The 21,786-nt window shown below is 37.2% G+C and overlaps 1 protein-coding gene and 1 long non-coding RNA gene across 2 annotated transcripts; both read left to right on the forward strand.

Moving 5' to 3' along the window:
* Positions 1 to 3,768: 3,768 nt before the first annotated feature.
* LOC116128349 lies at positions 3,769 to 6,399 on the forward strand. Its single transcript, XR_004127748.1, has 3 exons — positions 3,769 to 3,980; positions 4,489 to 4,627; positions 6,360 to 6,399. It is a non-coding gene; the product is annotated as an uncharacterized LOC116128349 (long non-coding RNA).
* A 6,251-nt stretch (positions 6,400 to 12,650) lies between these two features.
* Positions 12,651 to 14,550, forward strand: LOC116128413 (UDP-glycosyltransferase 43-like). Its single transcript, XM_031414139.1, has one exon. The coding sequence runs from the start codon at positions 12,725 to 12,727 to the stop codon at positions 14,225 to 14,227; it is 1,503 nt and encodes a 500-aa protein (XP_031269999.1). The 5' UTR covers positions 12,651 to 12,724; the 3' UTR covers positions 14,228 to 14,550.
* The last annotated feature ends 7,236 nt before the right edge of the window (positions 14,551 to 21,786 follow it).

A 21,786-nucleotide genomic window follows, 5' to 3' on the forward strand; every position in this document is an offset into this window, starting at 1 on the left:
AAGGATCCTCTCTCTGGATTTCGTTATAAAAGCTTGCCGAAGAAGTCTTTGAACTTGTTGGATTATCGAGTTAATGAAATAAGTAAATCTTACGTGTTTGAATCAGCTGTTATCCATAAAGGTAAAGCCAAAGTACTCTCTGATGATGACAACGATGGCAACGAAAGAGAGTCAAGAAAATCTTCTGTTGTTGCAAAACTGGTTATTTCTTCTTTTCTTGATGAGACTGATGATGGGTTTGCTGTTGTGGCGAAATTTATAGACAAAGGGCTATGTGTGTGGAGAAATGTAGACAAGAAATGGACTGAAATAGACAGTGCTGAGATTGAGTTTCCTGAGGTTCTTTTTGATATTGTTTATCGCAATCACAAGTTTTATACTTTTATCGGCACGGCTTCTACTGTAACTGTAGATACTATATCTTTGAATGTTGTGAAGGTTCCGTACCCAAAAGATCTGAAAATTTTGATGCTTCTATACTTGGTAGAGTCACCCAAGGATTTACTTTTGATTGCCTGGCACAAAGGTAGAACACTTACTGGGGATGACTGTATTTTGGTCTTCAAGCTTGATGAAGAGAATGGTGAGTGGGTACAGGTGACTGATGGGTTGGAGGATAGAGTTCTCTTTGTGAGTGGAAGAAGTTCATATTCGATTGTGGCTGAAGAGTTTTCTGGGTATAAAGGGAATTATATTTATTTCAGAAATTCATATCAGATTGTACCTAATTTGTCCGATGATGTTGACGATGAAACTCTTGATCCATATGATCTAGATGTTGGTATTTATAACTTAAAGGATCATTCTTATGAGATAATTGTAGATTTTCCTAACCCTTTCTGGCCTCCACCAGGTTGGGTACTTGGAAAGTGAGTGCCTGCTCAGGCTCAGCTGCAAATGTAAGTGTTTTTTGTTCGATTGGCTACGGTTTCAATTGAAAAATGCATGTTAATTTGTTCTATTTGATTCTCTTCTGTTGGTATAATGGATTCTGCATACCTGAAATTTTAATTCCAGGAGTTATGGAAGTTTTCTCTGAGCTTTATTTGGAAATGAATTCTAATGCAAGCTTTTGTCAATGGCCGAAATTCATAAAGGTGTTGCTCAAATTTATTCAAGAAGATTTTAAGAGTTAGATTAGTGTTGATGCTCGTTTTTGGCACCAACCAATTGTCACGTGGGTATTACTATTTGATGAATTAACACACGTGATAATGGATATATGAAGTGAAATAAATGCAAAGAAGACTTTTAAAGTGGTTCGGATGCTAAGGTAGCAAGTCCTACGTCCACAGATTTGTATTGATATTAGTGTGGGTCAGGTCGCGAAGCGGACTGACGTACATAAGAGTTATGAAAAGTAAGTGTTTTTTACAAGAGAGAGAGAGAGAGAGAGAGTTTTTTCATGTAAAGAATGGCCGAATCCCCTTAATGAAGGGGTCTTCTTCATTTTATATCAAACTGAAGCGTGTAATCATCATTAAATTCATGGGTTGGTGTGATTGTCAGGATATAATCCGGCTTTATGTCCCATTGCCCTCTTCCCAAGCTGACTTCGCACGATTTGCTGCAGGGAAACGGACGCGTGTGAGCTCCATATCATGTGGCAGGTCTGACGTGTGCGTGTTGCTCTGACGGGAGCAGGTCGCCCTTCACACGATTTTCCCACGTCAGCCCTTTATTTTCCCAGGCATAACAATTAGAAAAAGAATAAAATTTGTTAGTGAAAATCCGAAGGAGTAAAGTCTTTTAGAAATTCTCAAACATTCATTAAAAATCCAAAAAATAAAAAATATCAATAAATAGTTTTTAAAAGAGTGGTGTTATTTAAATGCCACCTAAATTCGTCGTCCTCCAAAAGCCCTTTTCCCAGAATCAATCTTAAGAACAACTGAATTCCTCAAAGGTCCAAATCCTAACGACGAAGACCCCTTTTGTCCTCACCGTGTCTACTGTTCACGCCATCCAACCCCTTGACAATGAAAATGTTGGGTTCAGGTTTTCCTCACGTGGAGGATGGTTTAAGCAAAATTGAGAAAGCCCATTTTTTGTTGAAACCATGGAGATTTCTCCACTAATTGTGACTATTTGTTTGTATTGCTAACTTTATAAGTCTAAAATCACCGTATATTAATTATTTAATCTCTCCGTTAACTAAGACTATTCGTATTATTACCATATAAGTGTTTGAATTGTGACAATTTTTATTATCTTCCTTTAAAATCATTTCAGTTCACTAGTTCATGGTTCGGAATTCCTCTTTCATTTCAGAGATAACCTTTTCTTTATTTTCTTGTTCTTCTAAGAGTTCTTCTTTGTGAATTTGCCAGCCATGGATCAGGTCATACCCGATTGGGCCAGTCTTCCTGAAGAGCTCCTTACTTTCACTGCAAAACGCCTCCACAAACGAATTTAAATGCTTTATTTTCGGGCCATTTGTCGCTCATTTCGATCTGCACTTCCTCCTCCCCCAAGGATCTTATTTCCACAGTCTATTTTGACGAGCATCGACTTCCTCAGAGGGCCAGAAATGGGTGATGACCTCATCGAGTTCGCTATTTACGCTATCCAACCCCTTAAAAAAATCTCTAATTGGCACGATGACACATCCCAGAGATGGTTAGTCAAAGTCGAAGAGACTGAACCTGGTAGACTTCAAATCATTGGTATCATATTCGGATGTCCTTTTGACAATTTGCCTGAGTTACCAAAGTATTTGAACTTGCTGCATTATCAGGTTACAGAAATAATCAAATCATACCAAAACTACGACAGTTCTCGCATATCCCAAAAGTGCAAGAAATCTCCCTCTTGTGGACCCAAATCTCTATTCTTATTCTGAAAGACGGAGTTTCACTACGTGTCTTGATGAAACTGATGAAGGGTTTGCTGCTATGTCGGCAGATGGAGGAAGGAAGCTTATTGTGTTGAGAAATGTTGACAATAAATGGACTTATATATATTGGAATTGAAAGATTTTTTTACTTAAAAAAGGTCATTCTGTTAAGAGAATTGCTGATTTTCCTAACCTTTTCTGGCCTCCAACACCTTGTAGGTTCGTGGACTTTGTTCGATTTGCTCCAATTTCAATTGGAAAAAAAGATATTTATTTGTTCTATTTGATTCTCTTCTGTTTGCATAATGGATTCTGCATACCTGAAAATTTAATTCCAGCACTTGTTGAAGTTTTCTCTTACCTTCATGCTTACGGTTCAATCAATACATACATGGCCGGACCCACGTTAAAATGAGTGGGGGCTAGTGACCCACTCAAATCTGTTTTTCGTTCATTTAATTTGATTTTTTACTTTTAACATTCTTGTATTTGTATTAATGTTTTGGCTTGATCCCCAATTTACTTCTATGTCGCCCCTGCCCCGAATACGTAATACTAATGCAAGCTTGTGTCAATGGCCAAAATCATGGTTTTAAAACCCAGCCCATTCCAGCCGGTTCAACTGGAAACCAATGGCTAGGCGAGGTTAGTTCATATAAAAAACCGAAAATAAAAATTGACCTGTGTTTATTTGCGGACCCGTGTTCACCCGCGGTTGAACCGATTTTTTTACGACGAATTGTTGATCCAACCTGTATAAACCCGGTCAAACTAAAGTAAAGTATAAAAAAATAATTAAAATTTTAAAATAATAAAATTAAAACTTTTCTCTACTCCCTTCCCAATTAAAACCCGCGGTTGAACCGATTTTTTTACGACGAATTGTTGATCTTTTCATTTTCAGCTTTTCTCTACTCCCTTCCCAATTTTATTCAACAAAACCCAACACCAGAGAGAAGAAAAATCAAAAACCCATTACCAAAAACGAAATCAGCTTCTACGATCTTGGCCTTCTTTGATTCTGATTTCAATAATCTTCAATCTTCAACTAATCTTCAATCTTCAGGCCTTTGACAACTTCTAAATCTCTAATTTTCCAGATTCGGTTTTGATAACTTCTTCGATCTTCGGCAGCTCCCACAAGGTATGTGTATCTCATTGTTGTTAACTTGTTATTGTTATTGTTCTTTGTAACTTTGATTTTTGTTTTGCTGTGAGATTGTTTGAGATAGAGTCATAGAGATTGTTTGATATTAAAGAGGTGAGTTTGAAACTTGATACTGAAGAGGTGATTGTTTGGTGTAAGATTGGTTGTGTTTGAAAATTTAAGTGTGTAAAAATGGTTGGTTTTATTGGTTATGTGCAGTGTGCAAAAACGGATTGCAGTGTGCATTTTGACACTCTGTTTTGCAGTGCAAAACTGGGTGTGCAAATGCACACAGTGTGCATTTTCACACCCAGTTTTGCAACTGGGTGTGCATTTTCACACTGATTTTTGCTCTTACTCCAGATCATTATGATGTTAAAATGTCTTGTCATCTTATTCTTTCTAAGCTTGCAGATAAATGTCCATCTGCTGTATTAGCAGGTTAGTGATGTAACTAATAGTACTTTCTGAATTTGGTTTTAATTTTCTGAGAGTCCCATTTCAGTGCTGGATTCATTGGTGGAACCTCTTCAAAAGACTATCAATTTTAAGCCAAGGCAAGATGCTGTCAAGCAAGAAGTAGATCGTAATGAAGACATGATTCGCAGTGCCCTTCGAGCAATTGCATCCTTGAATCGAATAAGGTTAGTTTTCATGTCCGTGAAGTAAGCGCATATTTCTATCCTTCCAAATAAGTCAAACATAAACTTGCCAATAAGATTGTATACTGCATTGCATGACTAAATATCAGTCTATTACAGTGATCTTAACCAAAAGTAGTTCGACTCGATAAGTTGACTGGACTGCTTTAAGCTGACTGGATCTACATTGACATATATTTTTTTCTGTATGTTTCTTGTTTTTGCATCGGAGGAGATTTCAGCCTTAAATTCAAGATCCTTATGAGTGAAATCTAGAAATCTCCAATGCTATGGGGCAAATATTATTCCATCCAGAATGAGTGACAAATATTTAAAAAAAAAAAAAAAAAATTGAGTGGAAACATTATAACCCCATTTGATGATTGATGTAGAAAGGGATCGAGATTGAGAATTTAGAATCTTAAAATTTTGCTTGAAGGAACAGCAGCGAGCTTATACAAAAAGACACGTGATGATTATGTCCGTGTATAGGGTCAAAAAATTGATTGCCTCCTCTTTTGCCACACCATAGTTTATACTTTATAACTTGGTATGTTGCATACTGGTAGTTTTAATTTTATTATATGTTTGTTTAGAGAAATTTTGATTATCAATGTTAAAAATTAAAATCTGTAAATTTTTTTAACTTTTTTTTGCTGATGTCATGATGATGTTAGCATGATATCATCATGCTGATGTCAGCATACTATATTGCGGTATGACTGGGTCGGACCGTTCGACCTGTCAAACCCATGACTTGGTTGCTTGGTCGGGTTGGCCCGCGGGTCGGCTTTTAATTGCTTTTGACTAGAGGTGGAACAAATGGGCCGGGTTAAGCGGGTCAACCCTAACCCGGCCCGTAATAAAGAGGGTTTAACCCGCCAGCAACCCCAGGGCAGACCGGGTTGTAAAATGGCAACCCGGGGGCCTGCGGGTTGCTATTTTGTCCTCTCTGCAGGAGGACCGCCAACCCGTCGGGTTGGTTGTTGCCAACGGCCAACCCACGGGTTGGCCGAAAATAAATTAAAAAAATTATAAAATTTATTTATTTTTTAAACTTACCATTTTACCCTTGAAATATAGCCGTTTTATAGCCGTTGGAGGGGTTTTTTTCGTCATTTTCTTTCCCCATTTTTTTCTATAAATTGGCCCTAAACTCTCATATTTTTCTCACAACTCAAATTCTCTCATATTCTCTAATCTCTATTCTCTCAATTATTCATTTATTCTCTTAATCTTTTTGTTATCAATTTGCTCTTATTTTAATTTTTATTAGTTTTTGTAATTTTCAATTCATATTTCCAATTTTCAAAATTCCAATTTCCATATTCCAATTCTCTTTCTTTAATTTTTATTTCTTCTACATCAATTTTTTTTTTCAACTACAATGGATTAATTTTTATTAGTTTTTGCAATTTTTAATTCATATTTCCAATTTTCAAAATTCCAATTTCCATATTCCAATTCTCTTTCTTTAATTTTTATTTCTTCTACATCAATTTTTTTTTTCAACTACAATGGATTAATTTTTATTAGTTTTTGCAATTTTTAATTTATATTTCCAATTTTCAAAATTCCAATTTCCATATTCCAATTCTCTTTCTTTAATTTTTATTTCTTCTACATCAATTTTTTTTTTCAACTATAATGGATAGATATTTCTCTCTCCTCAATTTCAATGATGAAGAAAAATATTATCCTAGTCCTAGTTCCGCTGATTTTACTATGAATGCAGGAGATTCAAATAGTCCCGATGTCCCAATCCCAGTCTCAGAATCCGATACACCTCAAAATATGCCATCGATTCCAACAGCTCCCGGTGGTTCTAGAAGTCGTCCTCGTAATCGTCGTCTTCATCTCAAGCTGAGGCGGGATCATCAACTGCCGTCGAAAGCGAAGACAGACACACATCAGACGTTTGGGCGCATTTCGACAAGTTTTACGAGATAGAAAATGACGTTCAAGTCAAGAAAGCAAGATGCAAATATTGTGCAAATGTTTATAAAGCTGATTCAGGTAATTTACTAGTACTTTAAAAAGACATGCTAATAACATATTAATCAACATGGAAATAGAGAAAGCAATCAAACTCAAATAACTAATATGATACTACTTGCGTTATAATTCTGATGTATATAGGGACCAGTTAGCTTTATATGATGCTGCATCTGATCAACCTATTAATATGGCAAAGATAAATATTTTGAAAGATTTATTCAAAATTCATTTTTTCCAGGATTTAAAGTTTTCTAAAACTGCAACTAGAAATGATTTATAAATTTTAAAAAAAATGAAATTAGAATTAAAAATAAATTTCATACTTGTCATATTATTATAGCTCTAACTGTCGATATTTGGAGTGGTAGAGCTAAACAAGATTATATTTGTGTACTAGTCTATTAGTGTGGCTCTACTGCCGATATTTGGAGTGGTAGAGCTAACAAGATTATATTTGTGTGACTAGTCTTATTTTATAATTTAAATTAATAAATCTTTATTAGGATTTAGATTAATGGATGTGGATCATAGTGGTTAGAATCTATAATAAAATTGTTGAAGTCTAAAGATTATGATATTATTGATGTGATAAGTTTAACTTTAGATAATGCAAGTTCTAATAGTAAAGCTATAGATTTTTTTCAAATAATTATCCTTTATATAACAATTTGAAGTTTTTTCACCAACGTTGTGCATGTCATGTTATTAATTTAATTGTGAAAAGTGGTATGAAAACATTAAAAAAATATTGATAGAATTGGGAATCTTTAGCTTGGATTACTAGTAGTAATAAAAATGCTGAATTTCAAGAAGCTTGTATAAAATCAAATATGTCTCCTAGAACTTTTCCATTAGATATGCCTATTAGATGGAATAGTACTTTTTAATGCTTGATTCATGTATACCTTATGCAATATAATTAGTTATTTTGTAGCAAATAATGAGGTTCTCATTATTTGGTAGAAAATGATTGGAAGATAGGTAAAGTATTTCATTCTTTCTCAAATGTTTTTACCAATCCACTTTACAACTTTCTAGTATGTTATCCTACTAGTCCTTGGTAATACATTAATATAAAAATTCCGACTTATTTACAAAAACAAAGACAATGAAATTTTACATGCACCATAAAGGCAATGGAAATTTTTTTTTGAAATATTGGGAACCCATTCCTTTTCTTTATTGTTTAGGTGCATATTTGCTCCTAGAATTAATTAGCACGTTTAGAAAATGGTTTTAAACAATTTAAGTGAAATTTACAAATCGAATCATATGTCAATCAAATAGAGAGGTAAAAAATAGTCTTTTCGAAGTAATCCAATAGAAAACAGGTATGGGAACCCGCATTCGCAAAGAGCGTAATATCTAGAGAAGCTGTATCAGAAGAAACAACAAATGAAGACTTATACTCTTGGAATGCACTGAATGCCGAAGAGGACCCGAATCCGAAGCACAACCTCCTCTTCAGAAGCACCACCACCAACACACACACACACAACTAATCTACAACTGTCCTCCATGGATGTCGCAGAGTAATGAACTTCACAATATTTGGCAACCTCCAAAATGTTTTCAACAGGTCACTTTGATATCTTGAGTATTGGAGAGCCAGAATGATTTTTTTCCGGTATTATCAAAACTTGCCTTGGATGTTTTCGCAGTTCCTGTCTCAACCGTCTCATCCGAATAAACATTTATGCAAGTGGAGGATTTTAAATGAAAAGAGGACTAAACTTGCTCCAAAAATGATTGAAGTCCTCACATGTCTTCGAGATTAGGAACGTCGCGCCATCAAATCAATACGAGATATTGACAATTCTTTAGTAGAATTTCATTTTGTAATATTATGATACAGAAAAGGAGGTCCTAGTGAACCACCCCCAAATTAGTTGTTTTGTAAAGTATTGTAAATTATGTCAATTATTGCACTCTTTTTCTTTACCAAGTTTTTCTCCCATTGGGTTTTACTTGGTGAGGTTTTTAACGAGACAATAATTGTTGTAATTTCTTATTTTATTTTTTGATAAATGAATAAGTCTAATTTTTCTTATATTACAATTTTATTGTATTAAAATTGAATTAATATTTGAAATGTAACCAAAAAAAAAAAATTTGAATTGAATTGAATTATTGATTTTTGAAAAGTTAACTAAAACAATTATATTTATAATTATTTATTTGAAAAGTTAAATTAAAAAAACAAAAAAAATCGGGCTAACCCGACCTGGACCGCACCTAACCCGACGGGTAAGGGTTGACGGCCAGACTGGACCAACCATTTTCTCCAAAATGGTAGGCCTAACCCGGCCTGCCTTTGTTGGCAGACGGGTTAGACCCAATCCGCACAACTTTTTACCCGTAGCGGGCCGGGCCGGACGGGTTTGTTTTCCACCTTAACTTTTGGCTAATAATAATTTACTAAGACCATTCCAAATGAAAAAAAAGAATTCCAGGAATCTGCCAAATGGTCGGTTTGTTGAATTCAAAAAAGAAAAAAAAAAATTCCAGGAACTGCCAAGTGGTCGGCTCCAACCAGCCTGTAAAGTCAAAGTACCTCTCTTTCCAAATATAAAATAACTTCTTTTATCTTCTTCTTCCTCACGTTCTTCTTAACCAAAAATCAGCCATGTAAACAATTACCAAAGCAGCCATGGAAACACCAGTCCCGACTGGACCAGTCTTCCTGACCACCTTCTCATCTCAATTGCAAAACTCCTCCGCACACGAATCGACCTCCTCCGTTTCGCGCCGTTTGTCGCTTGTTTCGGTGCACACTTCCTCCTCCCCCAAAAGTCCTGTTTCCTTCCAATTTTAACCGCCCCTGACTTCCTCAGGGCCCGAATCCTCACGGTAGACTCTTTTTCCCCTCTGAGTCCACCATTTACGCCATGGAGCCCCTTAACCGAAACCTCTCAAACATGGTTGATCAAAGTCGAAGAGTCGCAACCAGCAGAGTCCAGATCAAGGATCCGCTCTCCGGAATTCGTTTTAATAACTGTCCAAGAAGTTACCCAAGTCTTTGAACTGTTGGATTTACGAGTTAAGAAATAACTAAATCAATTAGACTTATATCTACCGGTTTCTTTGTACCCAGTACCCATACAAGGTATATCCAAAGGATTTTTCTGTCTCTGAAAAATGATTTTCACTTCTCATCTTGATGAGACTGATGAGATTCGCTGTTATGGCGAAATTCGGACGAAGAAGCCTGACGTGTGGAGAAACTTCGACAAGAAATGGACTAATATAGAAATGTACCTCGAGTCATTGGATATATTTTGGATATTATTTATCATAATCGCAAATTCTATGTTTTGTCTCCAGGGGTGTTACTAAAGTGTGGATTCAAAATCTTTGACTGTTAATGAAGTACCCAGCCCGCCAGAGGACTCGAATTCGCAGTTGATAATCTTGCTATGCTTGGTTGAGTCACTCAAGGATTTGCTTTTGATTGGGAAGTACAGAGAATCCGGAAAAATCATGATCATTTTAAGGTTTTCAAGCTTGACCAAGAAACATGTCAGTGGGCTCCGGTGGTGGATGAATTAGAGTTGGAGGATAGAATGGTGTTATGATCGAGACGGTTCATACTCTGTTTCCGCTAAAGAGTTCTCTGGATGTAAAGGGAATTGTTTTATTTCCTGGATGATTATCGTAACCCAAACTATAGTTACCCCGGAGCAGCGTCAGGATTTTTGACTTGAAAGATGGTCTCGTTAGAAAACTCTCAAATTTTCCAGAATTCTAACCTTTTCTGGCCTCCACCAATGTGGCTGTGGTCATCATCAGCCGGTTTTAGCCCAATTAATGTAAATGTTTCTTTTGTGTGATCGTTTAAATTTCAATTGAATCAAATAGTGAAATAAGCAAGCAATTTGTGTATCTTGGCTGTGTTACAGAGAGTTTTGGCCGTCATGCACCGCCGGTGATGTCCAAAGCCGCTTCATTATTTATAGACAACATATTTTTTCTCCCTCTTTTTCTTGTTTGTCCTGTTATTCTTTGCCAATTATGCCAGCCGGCGATGGACACGGTCGTTCACACCCGATTGTACAAGTCTTCCTCAACACATACTGCCTCCATTGCAAAACGCCCCAAACCCGATTCGACATTCTTCATTTTCGTGCTGTTCGTCGTTTTTTTCGATCTCCAATTCCTCCTCCTCCGGAACTCATATTTCCACCCTCTGTTTTCACCACCTCTGACTTCTTCCGAGGCCCAAATCTTAGCCATGTGACCAGTTTTTCCTCGTCGAGTCCACTGTTTACGCCATGGAGCCCATCGAGAAGAAAACCTGCCAGACATGTTTATCAGAGTTGAAAATCAGTCAGAATCAGGTAGAGTCCAAATCAAAGATCCCATCTCTGGATATCGCTTTAAATACTTGTCAAATTAACATCCTTGAACTTGCTGGAAATAACTAAATCATACATACTTATACCAGCTGCCACCATTAAAGGTAATGGAAAATACCCTTATGGCTATCGCATAAAAACATGGCAACATCCTCCTTCTGCAAAATTGATTTCTCCAAGAATCTTGATGAGACTAATGAAGGATATTCTGCTATGACAAGATATGACAAGGAAGAAACTGAGTTGTGAGAAATGTCGACAAAAAGGTGATTAGGCATGGACCTTACATATCCTGGTTTTTACAGATATTATTTATCCAAACAGAAGTTCTAGCTTTGATCACCACGGAAAATATCATAACTGTGGATTCTGAATCTTTACCATACTGACGGTAAGGTTAGGAAACTCTCAGATTCTCGGGCTATTCTGATTTTTTCGGCCTCCCACTTTGGTTGAATTAATCTTAATCATACATTTATTCGTATACCTTCGTGACTGGTCGGATGCATATGTATTAGACCAAAGTGGTTCAGTGATTAATTGGTCTGTTTGTTAAAGTAAAAAAAAAGAATTATATTGCAGGAATTTGCCAAATTGGTCGGCTTTGCGCCAGCCAGTGAAATCAAAAGCTACCACCACTTCCAATATTCTGTATTTAAATTAGGGGGCAGACTTTAACTAATTCAATAACCTATTAATTTTGAATTTTCCCTTTTTTTCCCGGTGAGGGCTACTGTTTGAACTAAATGTATTGTGAGAGCTCAGCCGCCGGCATGTTTGCAGTTTACTCCTGGTGGTTTTTACGGATAGTCTTGGCTGTCTTACATGCACCTACGTGAAGTCCAAAGCTGCTTCATTATTCTTAAGGAATCTCATTTAAACAGTCCGATGCCGAAATAATAAGAGATGATTGAACGTAAGAAACCAGATACAATAAATTATCACCGAATTATATCAAGTTCTAATATCGGATATATGAATACCATCTAGGGCTTTCAATATTTCATTAAAATAAAAGTAACAGAACTGCGTTCTTAGGGCTGAAACAACCATTAAACAGTTTCCGTTAAAAATCCTAATCTGAAAAGACAAAGGAAAGGAAAAGGAAATTAACACTTATCACAAACAGTACCCAAACATAAAAAAACTCGAAAAAACAACCCTAAAATCATCAAAATGTCCAAAAACCTTTTAAAATGACCCCAAAAGGCTAAAACATGAGTTTTGCTATTTTGGCCGTTTCGGAGTGCCCTATCAAAATTCATGGCATTCTGACAATGTTGCATCAACTCATGGGGCCTTGCATCACAACCTTCCTGAACAACTACTTGCCACCATTGCAAAACACCATCACCCACCAATCGACACTCTCTTTCTTCCTAACTAAAAAAATATTTATACGAGACAGTCTTATAATTTACTTAATTATGTGATGAGACCGTCCATAATAAAACAGAATATATCAACCTTCAAATAATAAAAAATTAAACTATACCACCTGTAATTAAATCAGATTAGTTTTAAATTCTTAGATTAAATATGTGAAATTTTTAATTAAATCCAAATTCTTGTCAACCAAGTTAAATTTTTAATTAAGTCTAAATTCTTGTCAATCAAGTAACTAATTTTATATAAATTTATCAAATTGTCACATTCATGCATCAATCAAATCATCATACACTTTTGCTCTTATATTAATTAGCCACGAGTGAATCAGTGATTAGCCTTCAGTCAAACTAATTAAGCCATGAACAAATTCCACGTTTTCCTCATCTGTACTCCCGAAATGGGCAATCTCATCCCACTCGTTCAGTTCGCCCGTCTATTAACAACTCGTGACCCTCGATTTTCCGCCACCGTTCTCATAATCACCGTCGAAGAACGCCACATAGTCAAGTCATACGTCAAATCACAAGCCACCTCCGCCGTTGATGATGATCGCATCACTTTCGTTTACCTCCCTACTGTGGATCCGCCCTCACCCGATCAGTACACCGGAACTCTGGGCTACCTCTCTCTCTTCATCGAGAAGCACAAGCCCCACGTCAGAAATGTGATCCTCGATCTCATGGAAGCTGGTTACTCTGACTCGATGAGTGACTCAGTCCGAGTTGCTGGGTTGTTTGTTGACATGTTTTGTACGTCCATGATTGAGGTCGCTCGCCAGCTCGGTGTTCCTTGCTATCTTTACTTCGCTTCTCCGGCGAGTTTTCTGGGATTTATGCTGAATTACCCAGCGCTAGAAGCCCAGCTGGCTACTGAGTTCGTTGACTCGGGTACTGAGTTGTTCGTCCCAAGAGACTCGTCAACTGAGTTCACGATACCGAGTTTTGCCAACCCATTACCTCATTTCGTGCTACCTTCATCTGTGTTGAGAAGAGGGCAAGGGCAAGATGGGTATTTATGGTATTTACGACATGCACGTAAGTATAAGGAAGTCAATGGTATTATTGTAAATACGTTTCAAGAACTTGAACCGTTTGCAATCCGGTCAATTTCTGGGAGTGGGACACCGCCGGTTTTTCCAATTGGACCGGTTCTTGACCTTGTTGGACCGGTTCAGTGGTACCCAGACCGGACTCATCAAGAATATATCATGAAATGGCTTGATGATCAACCTCCATCATCGGTAGTGTTCTTGTGCTTTGGGAGCATGGGAAGTCTTGGTGGACCCCAAGTCAAAGAGATTGCGATCGGGTTGGAGCGAACCCGGTTTCGGTTTTTATGGTCAATTCGTAAACCATCTACGGGTAAAGTAGACCTTCCTGACGAGTACGCGAACATCGAGGAGGTCTTACCCGACGGGTTTTTGGATCGGACGGTTGGGATTGGATTAGTATGTGGATGGGTTCCACAAGTGACAATTTTGGCTCATCAAGCGATCGGAGGGTTTGTCTCTCATTGCGGATGGAATTCGGTGTTAGAGAGTCTTTGGTACGGCGTACCAATCGCCACGTGGCCGCTTTACGCTGAGCAACAAATGAATGCATTTGAGTTGGTGAAGGAATTAGGATTAGCGGTGGAGGTTAGATTGGATTCCAGGAAGGAGTTTACCAATCTGGTGTCAGGGAATGAATTAGGGAGAGCGTTGAAACGCTTGATGGACGGTGGTGATGAGGCGAGGCGAAAGGTTAAAGAGATGAAGGAGAAAGCTAGGATGAGCGTGATGGAAAATGGATCATCATACAATTCATTAGGATCGTTGATTCAGGAATTGGTGGACCTACTGGTCATCGAGCTTTTTAAGTAATGAAATGGACTTAGTCTTGGGTTGGGCTTACTTAAAGAACAGAAATTGAATTTCGGGCCGAATAGTAATAAACAATGGCCCACACATGATGTATCAATGACTAGGGAAAAAAATATAGAATATCAAGGGGCACCATGTCATTTATACGACCCACCAACGCATTTGCACCACCTATTAATATTTTCTTTTTTTCTGAATAATCTATGTGGCAACAATGTATTGGTCGATGGTATGGGTACCCTGCAGTACTATAGATATTTGTTATGATTGAATGACATAATATGTCGGGATACTTTTTTGTTGAAATTTATGTTTTTATAGTAATATTAATCGAACTAGTAAACAACGGAAAACCTTTTATACTTTATTTATTAAAAAAAAAAAAAAAAAAGTCTTATATGCAACTAATACATATAACCGACTAATGAAGGCACTAAACGTTTCATAATCCATCAATAAGGGCATGCAGAGGCGGATCCACCCCCAGGATAGGCCGGTCCCATCCTCAGGTTTAAAAAAAAATATATTAATAAATCGGCCGACAAAAATTTGTTATTAATATATATGTTTCGTTTTCTATTTTATCTGTTTTAAATATATATATTCTTCACTTCAATTTAATTTATTTTATAATTAAATTATATATTTTTTTTAAAGTTTTTTATTTTAATGTAAAAAAAAAAGACATAATCTTGTAAGTCTATTTTATGTTTTATGTTTCAAATAAACATACTTTCTCAAATTAAAACCTTAACTATATTTTAAAAGACAATATTCTTCACCCTTCACCTACCACTTTCCTATATTTCAAACGGCACCGTTTAGATATTTAAAATTATTTAAAAAATTTGAGTACTATTTATGTTTATAACAAGAAAATTTCCTATTTTTTTTATTAATTCATATTAAAATCAAACGTAATGTTAACTTAATTTAAATTTTGGTTGATTTTAGCTTATCAAAGTCATAAAAATTGATATAATAACCTTTGGAAGCCAAAAATTAAAAGAGGGTTTTGCTCAAGGTTTACTTAACACATTTACTTAAAATTTTATTTCTCATATATTTATTCAAGTGAGAAAATATTATGTTATTACATTATTACTCTCCCTCAGCAAAAATTCTACATCCGCCACTACTGAGATAATGCAATGTTAATAAACATATCATATACGGATTTTCTCATTAACAAATTTTATGTACATTCGTTGCACGAAATTTTTTTTTCATTATTGTAATATATAGTACACGAATTTTCTTCTCATGTTTTCTCACTTCTGATCATGCGAATTTATTTACAGATTATGATTATCAAAGAAAATTTATGGATGTAAAATGTAAATACCCCGGACCCAAAAAAATAAAATCATTTTATTTATTTTATTTTTTATTTTTAAAAGACTGTAAGGTTACCTAAAAACACTTATGGTGCGTTTGGTTTAGTATTTTGGGTAGGATTTGAGGATAGTCTTGGATGTTGGATAGGTTATGATTACGAAAATATGATTTTCTGAATATGTGTTTGGTAGAGTATTTTGACCTTGATATTTGTGTGAATATTTGATTAATATATTTGTTTATAAATGATTATTAATATAATATTTTTTGTATTTTGTTAAAATAATGTATATATATATATATATATAACTTATCACCTCACATTTAATAATAAAATATTTTATTGGTAATTCTGTTACCCGTATATATTAAAAAACAAAAAAACCATATTAATTTCAAGTAGTAATCCAACTGTTTAAAAATATCACATTAAACATATAGACAAAAATACTAATCAACCCTTACAATCATATTACAACGTATACTCCATTAACAACTATGACATGGTCCACTGTGCTACCCACAGGCTTCGTTATGTATCCGTACAGTCATCATGTTGTCTATAATACTGTTGCGGTTGACTCGATCCTTCTCCATTTGGCATATTCTGCCCGTTTTGATGATCACAATATGCTTGCTCATTACCCTACTATTATTGGTTTGTTCGAAGATACGGTCGTCCATATTGTACATTCTTATAAAATTATGAAGTACACAACATGCTGACAATCTTCCCTTGTTTGTCAACGGATAATTGTTCATTCCATTTAGAATACGGAACCGTTTTTTCAAAACACCAAAGGTTCTCCGATAACATTGCGGAGTGAAGCATGGCTGTAATTAAACAACTCTTGTGGCCCTTCGGTTAGCGGTGATCAGAAATATGGGAAGCCACTTGCCTATGAGGGGCGAGGAACCCATCCTATTTGCATAACCCGCATCAACCAAATGTTTCCGTATAAAACAGACATTTATTTGAATTACAGGGCCTCAACAGTGGATGTAATACGCTATAATACGTCAAGAAAATATTATACCTGGTGGAGGATATGGGAATCCGAATTAGGATCATCAATAATTGAATTTAAAACTCTTGAATCATGCGGCTGATCCTTCCCATCCAGTAACGACATAAGTGAAATCATGTTAAAGTCGCATACAGCATATATTCTGTGACATCGATCCTTTGCGATTCCGATACCTAATGGCAAATTCACGTGGAACCGAAGCGTATACATGTGTGCCATCTATGGCTCCAATCAGTCCTATCATGAAAATGAGTCATTCACAAAATAACCTACAAACAAATTAATAATACAATGAACTTAACTATCTACTAATACCAACATAATGAACCAGTACCTTAAAGAAAGGGTATATTTTCTTGTTGGTGATATTTCCCATGGAACATATTGAAGTCAGGTGGGTCTGATAAACTCGTCTTCAACTCACATATAGCATCGCAAACTGGTAACTGTCTAGAAATCGTCTCACCCGAATTTTGGAAATCCTCCATCATCGTTCTGATTGTCTCATTTTTTCCAACGATTGTTAGAAATATCATAACTTGTTCTTCTAAACTCGTCCTCCGTGTTGGTTGCAATTTGCCTTGATCGGACAAAAATTCACATAACAATGTAAAACAGTCTCTGTCCAGCGGGCACTTGTCATAGATATGTCCGGATGACCGTTGAGTACTTCCAACATGTACTGATGACAGTAATACAGATGTTGTCGTGGTTGAGGTCGACTTGTTCTAAACCGGCAACACCGCATAGTGCAATGGCTATATCTGTTAGTATTTCTTCTTCGTCCCTCTCATCTGTAGCACGTTGTCTTCTTCTGTACGCTAGACGACGCCATTTAAACTACACATTTGCAAAACATTATCAACAATAATAGTGTTGTACTACTTTGAAAAATATAACAGTCAATATTAATTGTAATGACAATCTAAAACAGTGTTTACACATTATATATCACATAAATAAGTTCATACAGTAGCGTTATAAATTGTAATTGTAATGACAACTGCCCACTGATGATCCAAAATTGTTGCCAAACAATTATGAAATATAGTGTCATCTCGAATTATGAAAAAGTTTTGTGAATCAGTTAGCCTTTTCGTCCAGTGGGAGTTTCACAATATCTCCGCCACCCTGGATTTTCATACAAGTACGTGACAGTCGGCATAAAAAAATGTGTCGGTACTTGCATGGCCGTCATGATGTCAATACAATTGCTCATGAGAAAGGATCGATGGAGCACTGGTGTTCGCTTCTTCCCTCTCATCTCTAGGACGATCGGAAGCCCTGGATCCCATTGTCCGCTTTTCCGCAGCTCATCCCTCAAGCTAAAAAGGCATCCGCAATTGTATGTCCGGGCCTTCTATGCCTTCCGATTTCTCGCTCCTCCATGACCAGATGTGTTTTTGGCCGTTTTTCCCTGTCAAAACGATCAGGATCAGGTTCAAAGTCGCTATCATCCATAGAACCGAGCCGGGATTGGAATAACTGGAGGGCTCCACCTGTTGGGATGTAGATGTGTACGCATATCTTCCAAGTGGCAGTTTGCTTCTCAAATTTATTTCATAAAGTTCCTGTGTGGGGAAGTCCCTTGTGGTAAAATTGTTGCGCCAGTGGGTTTTGCTGACAAGTTAAACGAATAATATATTAATATTTAGCAGTCCGAAAAAATGCGTATATTTACAATGACGTTGAATAATCATAGTTAAAAAATATGATAATTTACCTTGACATATCTTTGCCAAACCTCAACGGGACACGTTGGACTTTGTGACTCCTGATCCCACCCGAATCCTGTGTGTTGCAGCAATTTCCGCCATGCTTGATAAAGTTTTCGAGGCGAAAGAACTTAGGGCTAATTGTGTCACGTTGAGTCTCCTGCCAGCCAATGATGATATGTCGTCCAACTTTCTGGTAATCAGCTGTTTTTATTGCTGTACCATGTGAATTTTCGCCCGCTCAGATAACAGGACCCGAAATCTGGGTATCTCAGCAGACCAAGCCACAGAATCACCATCTAAGGACAGTACGGTGAGGGACAACCAACATTGGGGCACCATACGAATCACCAAGCACATTACACAATATAATAATCAAAGTTAACGTAATCAACTAAAACCATTATAAAGTATACCTCGTTCGATCCGACACTGCTTGAAGAAGTCAATGAGGGGAAGATAAAGACACTGTCGACCAACAGGGTATGACGAACTCCAACTCTAGAAAAAGGTCGAAACTTTCGCCTCGTTGCAAGTAATAATCAATCCTGCGACGTCGAGATAAATTATGCTGACATTTATGCATATGAGGTAATTCTGGGTACGATAAAGAACGACGTCAAATCTAAAAAAAAATAATCAATTAGTGAAACCGGAATAAATATTTCAGAACCAAATACAAACGCATTATTAAAGTCCAAATTCAAAGGATTAATGAAAGAAAAAAACAATACTAATACAATTATTTCCAAAAAAAAATTGAAAAAAATAGCGGCTCGGTGTCTTGAAAACAAATAGATACGGAAACTTACAAACTTGATTTGGATACGTCGTGAGTCTTTTCCTTCTCTGAGTCAGATAAACATCCAAATACAATTAAATGGATCCGTTGTACACAAGATAAAAAGCTGTCAAAAAAACAAAAAACCCAATTAAAACAATCCTGTGCCATTGCCGAATAAAATAAAAACCGAATTAACAATTTATGCCAATAGCTAATCAAATAAAAACTGAATTAAAACAAAATCCCAAATAAAACAGAATTGCCCAAAAAAAAACCCAATTAAAAGCCGAAAAAACCCAATTGCTTTAATAAATATAAGGTGGGTTTGGGTTTGTTTATAGTGGACACATTTTCCACAAAACAAAGCATGTTATTTTGAAGAAAAAAATGAGTTTCAAAATGCAGTGAGGGTGCTTTACAGTCGTGGTGGTGCGTGGTGCTTGGGTGGGCTTGCTTGGGGTCGGGTGGTGCGTGGTGGCTTGGGTGGGTGTGTGGGGTAGATCGGGGTCGTGGTGGTGCGTGGTGGCTCGGGTGGTTGTGCGTAGTGGCTGGGTGGGTGGGTGGGTGTGTGGTGGGTGGCTGGCTGGGTGGCTGGGTTGGGGTCGTGGTGGTGCGTGGTGGCTTGGGTGGGCTGTGTGGGGTAGATCGGCTGCGTGGTGGCTCGGGGTGGCTGCGTGGTGGCTCGGGGTGGCTGGGTTGGGGTGCGTGTGGTGCGTGGTGGCTCGGGTGGGCTGGGTTGGGTCGTGTGGTGGTGCGTGGTGGCTTGGGTGGGCTTGTGTGGGGTAGATCGGTGCGTGGTGGCTCGGGGTGGCTGCGTGGTGGCTGGGTGGGCTGGGTTGGGTGCGTGGGTGCGTGGGTGGCTCGGTGGGGCTGGGTTGGGGTCGTGGTGGTGCGTGGGGGCTTGGGTGGGGTTGTGTGGGGTAGATCGGCTGGTGGTGGCTGGTGGGCTGGGTTGGGGTGCGTGGTGGCTGGGTGGTGGGTTGGGGTCGTGGTGGCTCGGGTGGGCTGGGTTGGGGTAGATCTCGGGCGTGGTGGCTCGGGTGGGGGTGTGGGGTAGAGATCGGGTCGTTGTGGTGCGTGGAGGCTCGGGGGGGGCTGGTTTTCGGGTTGACGGTGGGTTCACGTGGGTTAGAATGTGAGTTTGTGACAGAGGGCATTGGGGGTTCACGGTGCTGGTACTGGAAACTAGAAAGGGAGATGGTGGTAATGAAACTGGGAAGTGAAGCACGAACTGCGTAATGGATTATCAGACAAATGAAATGGTGGTGATGGATATTGAGAAAGTGAAGCACTAAAACGGTAATGTGAATTGAGAACTGAAGCACGGAGAAGAAAGTGAAATGGTGAGGAGCAGTGAATTGAGAACTGAAGCACGGAGAAGAAAGTGAATGGTGAGGATGCAGTGAAAAAAAAAAAAAAGAAAAAATAAATGTAACGGTCAAAATGTCAGGATTGTGTCAGGATTCTATTATCAGGGTTGGATTCTTCAAGTAATAAAACAAACACAATTCAAAAATCCGGTCTAAAATACAGATAAAAAAGTTAGCCAAACACGCATTAGAAACCTAGATGATGAAAGGCCATAATTTTTATTCAGAATCTAAAGAAGAGTAATGGAAAGAGAAATGGGTGAAGTCGTCATTGGAACTGAAATAGAGCGAAGAAAGCAATAAGATCCATTAACATGGGACGAGCCGAACTAAATGGATGAACAGGGGGAATTACCGATAAAGAAAGAAGAAGACAAAAGGAAAAGAAGCATGCAAAAAAGAAGAGAGAAGAGAGAGGTTGCTTGAAGCAAGAAACAAATTTCCAAATCTGGGTCAGTAAACTTTTTGCTATTTATGGAGGTTTCTTGAAGGAGGACATGAATTTCCAAATCTGAACACTTTCACTTTTTCCATTTTGCAAAATTCTGAAAGACAATGATAATACCAGAGAAGATTGACATGAACAAGAGAGGGTGATAGGTGGGAGTGAGAGCTAACTCTGACTAAGATTTTGCTTCCCTTAACAAAACCAAACAAAAGCCAAGAGAGTTAGATACATAAAGAGAATAAAAATTACTCACAGAAAAGAGAAAGTTAAAGTTTAAGTCAGAGAGATGATGAAGAAGAAGAAGAAGAGAGAGTCTTATTATTATAATTTTCACGCCAAAGGGTTGAACAAGGAAGGTGCACAAAAACATGGAGAGCCATTTCTGAGAATGGATTGGACGTATGAAGATCTGACAAAATGTTTCTGTCACTATTCAATACTACAGTAAGATAAGAGAGATGATGTCTCGAAACCCTAGCTACCTGATTCATCCATAACTCTTATTTCCCCCAAATTAACCACAGACATTTTATAATAACATATGGATCACTTGATAAATATTTACATTAACTGTTGTCATGGTTCATTACATCAATGTTGTTATGGTTCAACAATAATGTAAGAAGGTTTTTGTTGTAATACACTAACACTACTACTATGTAAAATCTATAAAACCAAAACTTAGAACTTATAATATGAATATTTATATAATAGAATTATAGCCACAGCCCATATAATATATATTATTAACATGATAAATAGTTTTCAAAGCTGATATATATGATTAATTTTGATGAAAATAAAAAGATAATAGTGAGTGATATATATATATTTTAAATGTTTGCAATGAAATTTTTCCGTCAAAATTAATCATAT

The sequence above is a fragment of the Pistacia vera genome, unplaced genomic scaffold (genome assembly GCF_008641045.1).
Source record: "Pistacia vera cultivar Batoury unplaced genomic scaffold, PisVer_v2 Contig2, whole genome shotgun sequence".
In the NCBI taxonomy this organism is placed as follows: domain Eukaryota; kingdom Viridiplantae; phylum Streptophyta; class Magnoliopsida; order Sapindales; family Anacardiaceae; genus Pistacia; species Pistacia vera.

What these genes read in the sequence shown, in the direction of transcription:
- LOC116128413 (XM_031414139.1), top strand. Translation starts at nt 12,725, where the DNA reads ATGAACAAATTCCACGTTTTCCTCATCTGTACTCCCGAAATGGGCAAT.